The 16,184-nt window shown below is 38.0% G+C and overlaps 1 protein-coding gene across 6 annotated transcripts in view; it reads left to right on the top strand.

The window, feature by feature from the left end:
• The window catches only part of BCAR3 (BCAR3, NSP family adaptor protein), a 91,946-nt gene that overhangs the window by 64,322 nt on the left and 11,440 nt on the right, over window positions 1-16,184 (top strand). For 5 of the 6 annotated variants that reach the window (XM_027694176.1, XM_027694178.1, XM_027694177.1 and 2 more), the window contains one exon: window positions 15,984-16,112. In XM_027694176.1, coding sequence (XP_027549977.1) covers window positions 15,984-16,112 — 129 coding nt within the window. Of the gene's footprint in view, window positions 1-6,358; window positions 6,518-15,983; window positions 16,113-16,184 lie in introns of those variants that run through there. The other variant, XM_027694180.1, reaches the window with a different exon arrangement.

Raw genomic sequence — 16,184 nt, 5'->3', positions numbered from 1 at the left:
TTATTATTATTAAGCATTTTGGGTTCTCTTACTGATAAAACCTAGGGAGGTAAAGCTCCTAATCCCTCAGAGCTGTGTTTATGGATAATAATTAGAGTAAGACTGGAACATTGTGTGTGATCTGTACATCTTGCCTCTTTTTGGAGACACACTGTTTAGATAGACTTTAGTCTATGGAGGGTGCAGCAGAAGGAGCATTGGGACATTTCAGCTGTGTTTGGGACATAACATCCCATATGTGCTGTCAAAGGAACAGGTTGGTCTGATATTTTTGTATGTCAGATACTTCTAGAAAATAAGAACATCTACACAAATAATGGAGTATAATGTTATGATGGCTGTCTAGAATACCCAGAGATAATTTGCTTCCATGTCCTCAAATCCTTGTGTTAATGAAACATAGAAAGGGACTTTTGAAAAGCTGAGCTCAGACAGAGCCTAAGTGACTTGTAAGCTTTATTTTTGAGTGCTACACATCTGAAATATACATTCTTCGGATAAAAGGAAAGTATTTTAGGGCATTCAAGAGTTTTAGATAAATAACTGATATTTTAAAATTGACCATTTAACCTAGTGAAGTAGCAAAATTTTTTCATCTTTGAATTCTATTTGAAATTGGTGTAAATCTCATACAAAAAGCACTTTATTTTGATAGGACTGGGAAGGCTTTCAAAAACAGAAGTCTGAAGTTAGCAATTGTGTTAATGGCTTACTTTGTGTGTGAGAGAGAGCTCTTGTATGCTGACCACCAAAGCTAGTTAGACTAATGACAGCTAAGTCAGCAGGAAAGAAAGTATTAGCCATAAACTGTGAACTAATTCAGAAAAAAATAGGAAATTCATGCCTCTTCAAAAACTTTTTATTTTCCCAATCTAAGGAATAAATTGAATTAAATACAGGTGGGACATAACAAAATTGTTTCCTGTTTGTACATGGATTGGCAAACAGTAGATGGAGCTCAAGAATATGTATACTAGTTTTTGGTAGGATCAGTAAAACCTGCTGGTGGATTCATAATAGTAAGTTGGCTAGTAGGAAAACCCAACATACTGCCAGTTGACTTTGAAAAAATCTGATCTTTTATGACTAAAGCATACAAATCTCAAAAGTATTTGGATGTCTTAAAGTGCAAATTAGAACCTAATGGGAAGCTCATAAGCAGATTGGGCGTTTATTTCTTGTAGCTGCCAATCTAGGTTTTTATATGAGGCAGATTTTCAAAGAGATTTATTCAAGCAGCAGCGTAAACTAAACAGATGCAAATTCTGTTTTCTCACTATTCCTGTACAACTGCAGTGTATTTCTGAGCCTGCCTCACGGAACCACGATAGAGAGGAGGAAGAAATTACACTGACCTCTCCCATACCACACCTGTGCAATGCAAACAAGTAGAATTACAACTGCAGATCTATCTGTTGATTTATGTTTAGAAGATGCACCAACAACAGCTTGCAGGAAGTGAGGTTATACAAGAGAACATGAAAGAGTCACTTCTGTTAAGAATTGACACAGGAATGGTTGGACATGAGCTGGGTGGTGGGACTTCATGAGCCTGTAGATGTTTGAGTTAGGAACAGATAAAAGTAAGCTACACTCTCTGACAGTGTTGTCATCCCCTTCCTTCCACTTATTCTACACTTTAAAAGGTGTTCAGCTGTAAACAGTTGGGCATTACCTGTATTTGGAGGCATCCCCCATGGAGCATTGTTAGAGGTCATGGGCCTTCTCTGAAGGACTTACTACTAAAACTAAATGGTAGTGGGCATTGTGAAGATGTTTGTGTGGACAAATTATTTAACAGTTGTCCCCTGTTTCCTGACTTTTCCTTCAATTAAAAAGAAGAAATAACTAGTTACAGAGAAAACATGTATTAAACAAAGTAAGTTTCAACTGAAGATTTAAGTGCTTTGGTTTTCTTTTAGTTTTTTTTCTTTCAAATTTTATTCATATTGGACTTTATTACAACCTTGCAGGTGCCATTTTGTAGCCATAGGGACTCAAACCCATAGTTGGACTGTGCATGTTCACTGTGTGACCGCAGGACACGTCTGTGTTCTGTCTGACGTCATTTGATCAGCAACAGTGAGCCGAGTGCCCTGGATTGGCTGCGTGCTGCATCAAATCAGATGGATGTTGTTGACCCTTATACAGTACACCATGCCTTCTTTCATTTACAGCTGGCTTCCTGCCTGGACTGTTTACTTTCATTTAGTAGAGTGAAATCTAAAGCATTACATGTATTTCACTGAATACTGCTAGGCTGATTTGAATGTTAAAATGATTTGTTGATATAGTACAAAGTAAAGTGGCAAGCCACCAATTCCTTCATCCAATTTAGCCTGAAATTATTTTTCTTTCTCTGATATGAAATCACAAATCATAATAATTCTGTATATGAATTATAAGCACTTCCCTGAGCATGACTAGTATTTGGTTCAAAATAACTTCTTGTAGCTCTCCAGACTGTTTCGATAACTTCTGATTACTTGTGAATTTTCAAGCATTTATATTTGTATGGAGTTTGGTTGCTTTACTTTAGCCACTTAAAACTTTGAAGCCAAATAGGGGGGTTTGGGGTTTTTTTTTTGGTGATGAGATAAAAAGAAACACCTGCAAAAGAAATTATTCCTACATTTTATCTGTTTAACCTGTACAATTAAAGCAGCCCAAGAGGATTCCCCCGAGCAGGTTCACACCATCCCGTGTAAGGACCTTGAACTCCTGCATATGCAGTGTGCTGTGAGTGGAGCTGGACAGAGTTTAGATCTGTCAAGAGAACGCTGAGTAAGTGTAATTTAAACCAGACCATGAAAACACCCTAAATAACTCTAGAGACTTTGTAATAACAGATGGGATTAGCAGAGACTACTTAATTTTTCTTCCTGATAGACTATTAGGAACTTGACACAGAATATATGTTCAAGTGTCCTTGAACTCATGTGGCCTTGAATTCTATGAACTTAGAAATCTTTTCTTAATAAGCTTAGTTATCGAAATTATCAAAAATATTCTAGCCAGCCATCCTTAGAAACAGATGAAGGGATTATCAGACATGTTAAGATTCTAGGTAAGAATCTTTGAAAACAAAGAAATAAAGCTGATGGTTGATCTTTTGGTGCTGGAGAGCGTTAGAAATACATCGTAATAGATGACTTAGCAAAAGGATTGTGTTTGATGTTTTTAAGCTACAAGAAACAGCTGGTTTATTTCTCATGTGCAGTCTAAGAACCTGAAGTACCAGCAAAAAACTGAAGGACAGGAGAGTGAAAACGTGGCCAAACCATCCTCTGTTTCTCTGAGTCAATAATTAAAAATGTAAATCATACCTATGTATGAAGCATAATTTGGTGCAGCCTGAAGGCTGTCCTCAATCATGCTGGCTGAAAACAGCTCCATGATAGCCATCAGTGCAGGAAATACCATACTATTTCCCAGAGCTTTCTCACTTACTCTTCGAGATTCCTCCCACTAATCTTAATTTTCATACTACTGCATCCCAGTGTCACATAAAGGTTGCCATCCATTGAACTATGTGGGGAGAAGTCACATTAACCTTAATAAAAAGAAAAATCCCATTAGTTTAGTTTTTAAAAAATTAAATTCTCTATCTAAATAAAGTATCCTCTTTCCTATAAGTTATACTGTTGATAAAAAGCTACAGCTGTTATATGAAATTGTACAGTATTATTTTTTAAGGTTCATTATTTCTGGCATTCTCACAACATACATAATTTTTGATTCTTTACTTCATTACAGACAGGAAATAAGGAGCTGGCAATTACCATTTGTAATTTATACCCTGCTGTTCATGTTGAGCTGGGAGTGTAACACCTAAACTTTTTTCAGAACTGTTTAGTAGCAAACCTTTCAAATGAAAAATAGGCACATCCACATTGAATACCTGTTAGGCCAAATTTGCTTTCCATATTGAGCTGTGCTATTCCCATTCAAGTAGGGAGATTTTGCCTTTTTTTTTTTTTAACCCCATAAAGAATTACGTTTTGAAACTTTTAATTCTTTTCAGAACAGAAGTGTCCCACCTTATTTTGCATTGCTAAATCAAGTTGTTTCTGCTGCCAAAAATAGATCAGTCATCCTAGTAGCCCTTCTTGTCCCCTATTGTAGTTTGAGTTGCTTGTCTTGATAGTTTTTGTTCATGATATTCCAAGTGAAACCTTAGTGTGTTGTGCAGTGATACTAATGCTGTCTTGTCACCATTATAAAGAAAAAATGCCTTGACTGATGCAGTCTTCAATTTCCTTTCCCTTTTTATCATTCCCCCTCTTCTTCCTCCCCCCCCCCTTTCTAAAATTGGATTAGGGTGTTATTATGAGAACTTTTGATGAATTCTTAAAAAATACAGTCCTTGATGAGATGTCCTGCCACAGTATCAAAAAGCTTCAGACTAGAAACAAGAATCACAGTTGAGGCTTTTGTGTTTGGAGTTCTATGGGGTATTTTTTAATCTTCTCTTCTCTGACTACCTACTAAAGCAATCCTGTGGATTTCCTCAAAGTGGAAAAAGAACTCAAAGTAAATTAAAATATATGCAGCACAGAGCAAAGAGAAGAGGAGGGTAGTTTCACAGTATTAATCTACTCATTCATTGTTTGAGTTTGTCATAAACTACTTGGATAGGCATTTCCTCTCCCCAGCTCTACAGCAGGACTCCATCTACAAAGTCAGTATTTTCAACTTCTTTTCTGGCCAATCTTTTATCCTTTTTCTTGCCAGGTTTATCATTTTACAGACCATTTAATATTCTGTTCATTTATTCCAACATTGTTTTCCTTTTCTCAAAAGAATCACAGGCATAGCATCTCCTACACATCCCAAGTAGACTGACCAGCTTTGTGAGCATTCTGTTTTTAGTAATTTGGTGCTAGGTACCTGCAAACCTTAGGTGGTCAGACAGGAGAGAGAACTTTACACATCATGCTTCTTTTTCCTTGTTATTAACACTGTGGTTTCCTTTTCTTTTTGGATAGGCACTCTATCCCATTTTCCTTGAAAGACAGTGCACATTTTATGTCCTTTTTCTCCTCAGTGCTGCTGCTTGGTTTATGTGCCAAATTCCATTGCTGGGTGCAGGCACTGAGGGCACTTCACATTGTTCAGGCAGTGTAGGAAGGAAGTATAATTAGGTGAGAAGTATTGCCTTGCAAGTAATACCTGAGGACATCAATAAGCATTTAATGTATGTGCCCTCCTAATTATCTAATATATTTGTTGCTGATGAAAAAGACAAGTGACTATTCATCTACCCGTGTTTTGGGATTAATTTATTCCTAATCTAAAATCTGAAATGTCTGTGACTTTTGGATTTTTTTGGTACCACCTAAGTAATAAGTGATTGATCTCTTCAAAGTTTCTCCTTCCTAAGTGCTACAGGTTTTCCTGTACCCCTCAATCCAGTCCATCTTGTTTCCTTTCACCAAGTCTATTAACTGGGCTGCTATCAAGGTGATGTCTTGTCTCTTACAGCTATTATAGTTACCCAAGCTTTTTGCCTTGGTTCTTGAGAGGGCCTTGAGGTTCCTAGGACAGTCTTTGCTGATGAGCAGTTTGCTGACCAGTCAGTCCATAGCTTACTGAAGCTATGGACTATGCTGTACAAGGAAATAGAATCAAAGGCATAAATAAAACTGCTGCTTTTTATTTTGTTATAGTGCTTACTTTTACTTTGCCAAATCAGACCTGTTCATGAATTCAGTTCTTTCTCGAGCACTTTGCACAATCCCAGAGGACTATCACCAAGCTAAAGCTGTCCACTGATAGCTTTCAATGCTAAAGGTACCTTGGTTGCACCCCTAATACTGACTATGCTGGCAGGGTTGGTTTTTTTGCTATTTTTTCTAAGGACTGTTTGCCAGAAGCTTCCTAATTAAAAATAAACAGATTTATCATTTTACTTGGTTACCGAAGCTCAGAGGATATAATTCTTACACTAGTCAAACAGTAATCATCTGCTTTCCCTCTTCTTTTTTTTTCTTTTATGTGTATATTATTGACGGTACAGACAGAGATGTTGCATGATTGAGCTGGAGCAACTGATTAAGCCTTTACCAACACAGGCAGACAGCCAGGTATTGTAACTCATCGAGAGTTTTGCCTTGTGCTGTTGGCTTAAATGCATCTCTGAGCCAGAGGATACCAAGATAGAGGAGCTAGGATTTCACTGGTGAGTGAAGCAGATCACATGAGGATTCTGGCACTCTCTCTATGGCATGCTGGAAGCAAGTGTGCCCGCGGTCACTGAATTGATAGTATCAGCTTCAGCTGTGGCAAGTGTCCTGCACTGATATGTGAGTAGGGGGGTGTAGCAGCTCTGGTAGGCAGTGGTGATACTAAAGAGCTTGCTTAAACCTCAGAAAACTGCTAGTAGTGACTGTTTATCTTCAGTCTTGAGGAACCACAAACAGCAGAACCAAAAATGCCGAAGGATTATAATGTTTTTCAAATGCTGATTGCAGCACTTTGCTGCTTTTATCATCGTAAGTCTGTTATCAGAGTCAAGGTAGGTGCTCTTTTTCAGTAACAGTGTGCTAGTCAGTAATGCTTTTAGTTTTTGTTTAGAAGTGTTTGTTTTTATATCATGGTTGGGTACAGTGTGTTTCTCTTCTAAAGAACACCTTTAGAATTTACCATTGTCTCAGAGAGAATCTTAAACAACTTGCTGTTTTATGAGCCTGAAGCTGACTGTCTTTATGTTTAGGCACTAAGTTAAAAATGCCCTGGTTTTGGACTCGCTGAGGAGAATTTTAGCAAACTTTCAAGTTTTCAGAATTTAACTGATCAGACCTAACTTTTTCCACAGACTTAGTAAAAACATAGGCAGTTGTGCTCAGGAGCCCAGTCTTTTTAAGCACTTCAGAAAACTTAGGATTTTTCCTTGTATTTTAGAATTTTTTTAATTGCAAGATACACAAAATCATGTAAACATAGGATGGTTTGGGTTGGAAGGAATCTTCAAATGTCATCTAGTCCAATCCTCCTGCCATGGGCAGGGACATCTTTTACTGTATGCAAAAATGCATTATATCCACTATATGCACAGGAAAAGCCTTTATAAACATTTTCAGCCCCACTTACAGAAGTCTCTAAGTGACTTGGGAATTGTAGTCATATGGGATATCTGACTACTTGAGGATCTGTGAACTACACTTAACCATTTAAATCTTTTTATTAAGATTTATGTGTGAATTGTTCTTTGACTACTACCGTGTCAGCTCTGTAAGTCACTGTATATTTGTGTATAGGTTTTCTGGAGCACTTGCAATGAGGAAGGATGTGAAGGATCTTCTGGTCTTTTAGCTTTCAAACTTCAGTGGAGGCACTTAAAAGTTGGGAACAGATGCCCCCTTCTCTCTCCTTCAGGGATTTAGCCTTTTGACTGTCTGTTTCTGAACATGAGGGGTGGGGCTCAGTCTTCTGGGCACGCTAAAAAAGTGACTCTGATCAGATTGACTTCTCAGAAGTTATCATCACAACAGAGTGCTAAAGATGCTCTATTGTGCTGTAATTAATTTTCATTCCTGTTTTAAGCATAAGGCTTAATTCTTCTAAAACCTTTTAAATTACATTGGGTTTTATTGTTTGCTGTCAGAACAGTTAGAAAACTTATTATTGACCATGCATGCCCTTTGTTTAACTTGGCACGAATTTCCGATACCTAAAATAACAGTGATGTTGTCATGGCAACTTTCCATTTAGTCTAATCCATATAGTCTCTAGAGAAACAAAACATTAATAGTGTTTGCTGTATGGAGGGTAAAAAATAAAACCTTTTATGTAGAAACAAATTACAGTTGGAATCTTTAAAAATAAGGTTCTATTTAAAGAGATTTACAACATTTAAAATAGATTTGAATGCATGTGTTCCAGTATGCAGATTTAGCATTAGTTGAATCTGATGAACTGCTATATTAAGAAGTTTGGATGGTAGGGAACTGGTGTGCATTTGCTGAAGAGAAAGTGGCTGTAGGTATAGAATTAGCTGGTGGTCACATGAAGTAAGGTGTGAACCTTGGGGCCAAATGGTGTGGGTTCTGTGAAATGCCAAAGGGCCTGGGATGATATGAACAATAGGATGGTATGAAGTGAAGCTGTCATATTTTTTAATTTTTTAAAACTTATCATTTTAAGCAAAATCAGTTCGTGTAATTAGATGAGGTTAATTCCTGGTTTTTGTAGGAATTACAATTCTAATGAAATACCAGATTGTTCCACAAATAAACATGCTGAAGTCCACAACTACCTCTGAGAGATTCAGATTTTTTTTCTACATTGAGATAAATTCATTATGTTGCCCAACTGAATTGAAAACAGTATGTGGCCAAGCTCAGAGATGCCTTGTTGTGTCCCATCAAAGCACAGGAAACAGTACAGCACTTGAGCACTCACATTTTGCTGTACTTAGTTGTAGCGTGTGAAATTAGGATCTCAACAGCAGATGTTTGGTTTATTTTCCCATGCATTATTAGAAAATATAATGATCAGTCTAGAACATCTCGACTCATTGACTCATTCTTCAGTTGTGAAGTGTCAGTACCTTTTATGATCCCATTTGGTTTTTATAGCTGTTTGCTGTCAAAGTCAGCTTTTACATTTGAGGAAAATAAAGAGAAACTTCAAGGTAAGGAGCTCCTGTTTGTGCTTAAAAAAAAAAAAGTGAAGAGAAAATACTAAATTGTGAGTTACACCACTTCCAAGCCAAAATACTGTTCTTTAAATTTTCATTTTTTGAAAGAGAATTAAGCTAAGACTAAATCAGTGATATATGGTGACTTAAAAAATGTAGAGATCTAAATTAAAAAAGTCAGCTTTGCCACTAGACAAGGTTTTTTTAGTACTAGTCAGTATGGTTGTCTCGATCAGAGGGGGAAAGACCTTGAAGTTCAAGTATTTTCAATCTTAATTCTCTGCTATGATTCACCCTCAGCTGAAGCTATGCAAGAGGGGAAAACCACTCCAGTTATCGGGACTGCCAAGTTTTAAAACTTCCAGCACATTGATGTAGCTCATTACCGGGTGATGTACTAATGCTATGAATGTGACGTGAGTAAGCAGCTTTTTATAAGAAGCTACTTATTGCAAGTGCCATCTCTTATCTTGGATGAATTGCAAACAGTTTTTATAGATAGTAGATCTTAATTAATATTTCTTCAGTGTGTGATGATCTAAATCTGTTTTACTGGCATCCTCAGGCTTCATATATCCAGTTTCAGCATGTATGGGGAAGCAGTTGGATTTGATAACACGTGAGTTACAAGTCATCACCACCCAGCATTATGGGTCTGCCCTTTTGATGTTAGATTTGTTATTGTTGGAGAGGTGCAGATGTGAAAAGACTGACTTATCAGAATTATGTGGAATTTTGTATAGCTCCCTGAACTCTGTTGCTGCTGAGTTTGAGTTTTGATGAGTCTTGTACTATATTTTTTTTCCATTTCCCATGGTAATTTTATAGTTTATCAAACTGGCACTGCAGTGTGCCCTCATTCATAAATATGTGGATAGCACAGGGATCATTGGTGCTCTGTAAGTGATTTCTGTTTGATGGGAATGGGAACATTCTGCAGTAGGTTTTTATGCATTTAACTTCTTGGTAGTAACTTTTATATGGGTATGTCTCAGATTAAAACAAAAAAAAAAAGAAAAACTCTACGCAACTGCTAAAATCCTTTTGATTTGGTAGTCAAAATCCCTAGGGTCACTGAGTGAGTAGATTACGAATTGACTAACTCTCAGATCAGGATTTGTCAGGATCCATACTTTAGGAATGAGGCTGTCCTCCTAGCTCTGAATGTGGTTACCTAGAGTTGTAATGGAAAGTGGATGTTGAATCCACTAGAATTAAGTTTTCCCATTACCTTCCCTTAACTTTGGACTGAACTTTGTACTAAAAGACTTTTCTATTTTCCTCATCCTAACAAATATCTTACTTATTAGTTGTCATGTTTTAAGCCCAACTGGCAACTAAGCACCACACAGCCACTCGCTCACCCACCCACCCCAACTCCCCATTGGAATGGGGAGGAGAATCAAAAGTAAACTTCTAGGTTGAGGTAAGAACAGTTTAACAATTGAAATGAAGTAAAATATAATAATAATATTAAATAATCATAATGATAATAGAAATAAAAAATGCCAAGTGATGCAAAATACAGTTGCTCGCCACCCACTGACTGATGCCAGACCTCATCCCTGAACTCCGATGCGCCCACTGCCAGGTAACTCCCCAGTTTATATCCTGGGCATGATATTCTATGCTGTGGAATATCCCTTTGGCCAGTTCAGGTCACCTGTCCTGACTGTGCTCCCTCACAGCTTTTTGTGTACTTCGTGACTGGCAGAACATGAGACACAAAAAAGTCCTTAACTTAGGATAAACATGACGTAGCAGCAATCAAAACATCAGTGTGTTATCACATTGTTCTCATACTGAATCCAAACCCCAGCACTGTACCAGCTACTGAAAAGAAATTAACCCAGCCGAAACCAGGACATTAGTTAATAAAAATTGGCCACTTTTCGGTGAATGTCAAGCAGGTTATGTTGTTTGTAGTGGCAGACTGAGAGCATGCACATGATGAAGTTTATTTGATTTTAAAGAGCTGTCACAGTCATGATGAAAATTTTCATAGTAATTTGTTATCTTTTCTTCAGTAACCTCAAAAGTTGTCACCTGTTACCTAAACAAGGTTGTGGAAATCTTGTGGCTTCAAAATTGCCATTGTCCTGTATTTATTCATGTGTCTGAGTAGTTTGAGATTTCTCCTCCGTATTCTGGGCATGGTGAAAGTTTGTATTTGGTCTGTCTCAACCAACCAGTTAAGCCACACAAAAATAAAATCCTGCACAAGTTGGCATTCATCTATGCAATGAGACTTTTATCACCCATTTTGTACTTCCTATTACTTAATATAGCACTTGCTATAGTCCTGTGTGAACTTCGTACACTCTAGAAGGTTAAACTGCCCCTGTAAAGAGCATTGCACCAGTTGTAGTTCAAAATGTCCAAGTTAATCAGAAAATGGATTCATGTGTTTAGAAACTCCCTTTTTCCAATTAGTTCTTTCTCAAAAAAACTATTCAGCAATGACTCTGTCCATGTGTTTTTGTCATTTTGTAAGTTCTTGGCCAATGATGCTACTTTTCTGTAAGGAGAAAGACAAGAATGTTTTCCAGCAATGATGGAGAGTTTGGTTCCATGCTCAGTGCAAGTCTGTTTGGTTTGGTGACCAATTAGGAGAGTTATAAGTGAAATGAAATACCTTGTACTCATTAAAATAAAATTAAAACATATTCTAAATTGATGTAACTGTATATTTTAAAATGCTTATATTCACAGTACCAGATAGGCAGTCTGATTAGGGTCACAAGAGCATGGGATTAAAGACTGAAGGGATCTCTGCAGCCAGTGAAGTATATCTTGATCCAGTATTGGAACTTTGACAATAAAATGTTCATTTTCAGCATGAACAAGTTGATTGCTCTCTAGTGGCTTGGCAATAGAGGAATTTCATTAATTTTTCACTTTTCCAGATGTTTTTAGTGTCCCGTGTCTGCGTGTCCTCTCCCTTCTTTCTCATTTCACATCTTTGTCTTCCCTCTTGGCATTTCCTGTCCCTGCCCCAGCATCCCCTTCATGTTTTCTGTTGACCGATTTTCCTGCTCAGTACATTTATTAAAAGTTTAGGAAAAGTACAAAAAGTTTAGGAAAGGTACTGGCTTGACTTTTTTTTCCTTAGTTGGATCACACTTCAGTTTTCACAAAGTTGTTCTCATTTATCCCTAATAATCATCTCCTTTCTTTTTCTTTTTTTCTTGAAACCTTCAAGGCAACAGGAAATCAGGTGGTTCCAAGTCTGCCTGTTGGGCTCATTTAAATATCAGCTGGCAGAGCTGTGCAAAGCACCAGGAAGTAATTGAGATTGGATGGAAATGTGACCACCTTTAGTCTTGTACCTGTAACAGTCCTTGGCCTAAATAATACTTTGCCAGAAGGATACAAAGAGAGATTATGTGAATTTTGGCTTCATCAGAGCTGAATGAGGTGATCTAGCATGACAGATTTTGGACCACTTCCAAACACTATCTAAAAGTAAAAGCCTTTCCCTTATAATTCAAGCTGTTTAGGAAAAAAAAAATGAACAGCCCCCCCATCAACCAAACAAAACCCCCAAACCAATAAACCAAACACTTGATCACTGTAGGGAGGAATTAATTAATAACAATTGAGATAAGACATGAAAGCTAGAACACGTGAGATGCAATGTGGTGTATATATGTGTGATTCTCCTCTCAGGTATTTTCATATTTCACTGGTATATGTACTTCACTGGAGTTGTTGCAGATGTGAACTGGAGAAAGAATTCACTGCCAATAGGCAGCAGAAGTGACTGTGGGACTTCTATTTTGTTTACTACCAAACTCATACAGTAGATTATTCAGCACAATCTAATGTGATTAATTCAGTTAGGATGGTTGGCACAAGAGCTTCCTGTGTTTCTTCAACAGTGTTTTATTGCAGAATACATGGAAGTCTTTAATTTTTCCCCTAAATTATTTTAAAATTTCTTTTTACCATCCACTTCCCTATCTAGCTGTAAACGTATATTCAGCTTGCATTCTGTCATTGAGTAGGAGCCAATAAAGTGTCTTAGACAAAGAAATAAAGTGAGGGCATACTACTAAAGGAAGGTTTGTCACTATGAAGTTAGTGCAACTTTACAGCATACCATTGCTGCCCATTAACTTTTGGATGCTATTGGGAAATGAGGCTGAAGTATCTGCATCCCATTGTGTGGAATAGGTCACCTTTTCTTTTAAAGGAAAGCCCACTGACATAGCTAATTACACTGTCCTAAGCTTACACTCTTCTTTATTTACAGACTAACGTGTTTGCAGCAGGCTGTGCCTGGAGTGATTTTTGAGCCCTTGCATGATGTGAAGTTTAGAGCATGTGCAGAGTGTCTTGCAGGGCCAGAGGCCTTGGGTACAGTGTTTAGCATAGAAAGGTATAGGCTGGTATGATTACAGACAGTTCATCAGTCCCAGTTTTCCTATAAAGGACCTAGGTTGTATAAGAAATCAGTCTCAGCTAACAAAAAACTGTCCAGGAAGACATGCTACTACTGAACTTGCTTACCTAGGCAGTTTTCCCCTTGTATATTTTGGGATTTGTGCTAGCCACAGGAGTTGTTTCACTAAGTTCGCAGTTGCATAAGGGTTATTTAAGCATGTTTGCTTCACCTCAGGAGATGTCTGACCTCTGGCAATCAGAGTATACTCTGTGTGGTAGACCATGGTGGAGATTTTTAACAAACCAGTAATCATGAATGTTAACAATTTAGTTGGTTTGGATTCCTTAAATGTTTTTCTTGTTGTGTTGTTAGATGTAATTCAAGTGCAATGTGTTTCATTACATTTATTTGAGTAGTGAAAAATCCATTTAACCACCAGACGAAATTCTAGGGTTTTGTGCTGTATTTGTAATTGATGTGTATCTCTAACTTGATCATCCTGGGTTTTTTAAGATAAGTTGTATCAGTACCGTGGATAAAATTAGTCCATACGCAAAGACCTATAGTTCTTGTTGGCTAAGAATCTAACTCTCCTAAGCAAATTCAGTTATTGCCTTTGTATGCTGTATTTTGGTCCGTTTCCAGTAGTTTTGCCTACCACTGAGATCCAGTGAGATGCTTTTGGCATGATGGTAACAATTTGTATGGTAGCTTTGGGTTCTTTAAGATCTCTATTCAGTCAAAAGCATCTTTCAAAACATTAAATACAATTCATATTTAAGTAGTAGTTCCTTTCAGATGATTGGCAAAACACACAGCTGTGAATGTAAGAGCTTGGTATTCCATTACAGCTGGATGCTGTCGTTTACACTTGGAGGGGAGGCTTTAAAGCTTCTCCAGCCGCTTCCTTGTGCAGTCAGGGGAAAAGGAGCTCTTGAAAAGTCTCAGCTCAATTTGTGTGCTCTTCACTCTACCTTCAGGTTATATAGATACTGTAATCTCTGCTATCATTTCTGTAAGATGTGGCAATGAAATGGCTGTCAATTTTGGAATCAATTTTAAATGGATACCCAGCCATTTGAGTTGGGAAATTCAGCTATGCTAGTCTGATAGGACACAGAGATCTGGAGTGGAGGGCAGATTTTTGGCCTTACTTGACTGTGTTTTGACACTTCAGTATGCTTTTGGACTTCGGTCCTCACCAATCCCCTTCTATGACTCTTCCTACATCCAGTAACTTCACCTCTTCACGTTGTACGCGGCTTTATGAACGAGCCCTTGCAGTGAAGGTCTTCTTTTTTTGTGGCATGGTTTCTTCCTGAAAGATATACTCCTTGTTGAAAATGCTTGTCCATTGTGAACCACATTTGTATGGAAAAATAACACCCTATTATGGTTCACAGAAGGGAAACTGGGGTGAAAAGTTATTCTTTACTAGGTTGTTTTTATCTTTTGCCCTTCTGTGTAAGCTACTACATTCATTTGTGTTTGCCTAAGAGAAGCCTTAGTTCTCTCTGAGGAAACCAGAGAGAAGAGGAGAATTTGTCTCAGAATTTCTCTGGGCTCCCAGCATGCTTAAATAGTCTTGGCAGCAGGATGCCTCTTCTGGCATTATTCCACCAAAAATCTGCTGTCTGGTAATCTGTTGTAATTCAGTCTGCTTGAAATTGCAGGGAGGATTGTCGAAAGAAGTGTTAAATGTGTGCCACCTGCTCCCACGGTTAGGTGCTGTGAGTATTCAGTGTGAAGAAGAAAATGCTATAGAGAGCAAGTGTTCGTGGAAAGAACAGGATTGGTGGGCCAGCATTGGTATTCACTTTTAAATAATGCATGTGTTCCATATTCGCTTCAGTGTGTCAGTGAAAGGAACCTGTGAGCTTTGGCTCATATCCACAGCTAAGAAAAGAAATCCATAATGCACTGGAGCAAAATGCTGCATTTTATTCTGTGCTACAGCTGGAGGCCTTCTCTCTCCCCTTCCCTTTTTTTTTAAAGTGATCTTTCTCTGAAGACCGTGTATACTCTGATTCTTTGATCAGTATAGAACATGTTCCCAGGCTTTTGAAACTCTTCAGCACAACAAAGAAGGGCTGAAGTCCCAACCCTCGGAGAATGAAAGGAAGTCCAAAGTACTTCCCTCCACTGAGTGCTTATGAAAGAGTTTGTGGCCTCTATCCAGAGAAGATACCGCACCTTACTTTGTTACCAACACTGCATCCATAAGGACTAGTGAGCCGGAGTGGTCCAGTATGGAACCTTTACTCCAGAAGATGGAATTTTTCCAGAAAATCTTACAGTAGTTGTATAGTGATGATGGAGATATCTTCAAGCAGATCTCATGCTTTTTGTGCTAAGGGGCAACAAGAGCTTTTTTCCCTTAGGAAGGGAACATCTTGGACATGCAGATTTAGACAGATAATGACCATCAGAAGTAAGTCCTTTAAGGCTGAAATTTTACTTTGGCAAATTTTGTTTTAGTGCAACAGAAATATTGAACAACTGTGTGTGTCCAGGTTTGCCCATCTTGATGCATTTGGAATGTTCTTAATTGGAAGAGTTCAAAAGGGGTTAGGAGGAAAGAATCTGAATTTAAAATGGAAGTTTAAAGAGAAGGAAGAATATTGAAGCAGGGCATTTGTGTCCAGCTCCATTTTTTTGGATATGGTTAGAAATCAGATTGGAAGGAGGAAGTAAGAGAAGTGACTTTGTAGGTGTGTCGTTACTAGTTTGGTTTACAGACAGAACACTTTGCTCCGTTCCGTGTGGTGTAGAACAATCACATGTTATCTCACTGAGTGCTGGGTTTTGCAAATACAATCTAGAGAGCAAAGCCAAGCCAGCCTGCTGAAAGCAGCACCTGCATTCCAGTGCAAGTCATGTGATGGAAGTTATAACCCAGGTAAAATGTTAATCACTAAACTTGGCACAGTTGAAGCTTTTAATCTTTTATTACAGTTTTCTAGGGAGAGGCAGGTTATGGACAACAGCCCGGAAAAACTGAAGAAGGAGTTAGAGGAAGAACTGCAGCTGAGTAGTGAGGACTTGCGTAGCTATGCCTGGTACCATGGACGTATTCCTCGGCAGGTACGTGGTCTTTGCATTGCCAAATGTGCTTTGAGCTTCTATAGACAACCACAGTTTCACTGAAGTACTATA

This window comes from Neopelma chrysocephalum, unplaced genomic scaffold (assembly GCF_003984885.1).
Source record: "Neopelma chrysocephalum unplaced genomic scaffold, ASM398488v2 Primary Assembly neopelma1_97, whole genome shotgun sequence".
NCBI lineage: Eukaryota > Metazoa > Chordata > Aves > Passeriformes > Pipridae > Neopelma > Neopelma chrysocephalum.
This window is presented reverse-complemented; position numbering and strand designations above follow the sequence as displayed.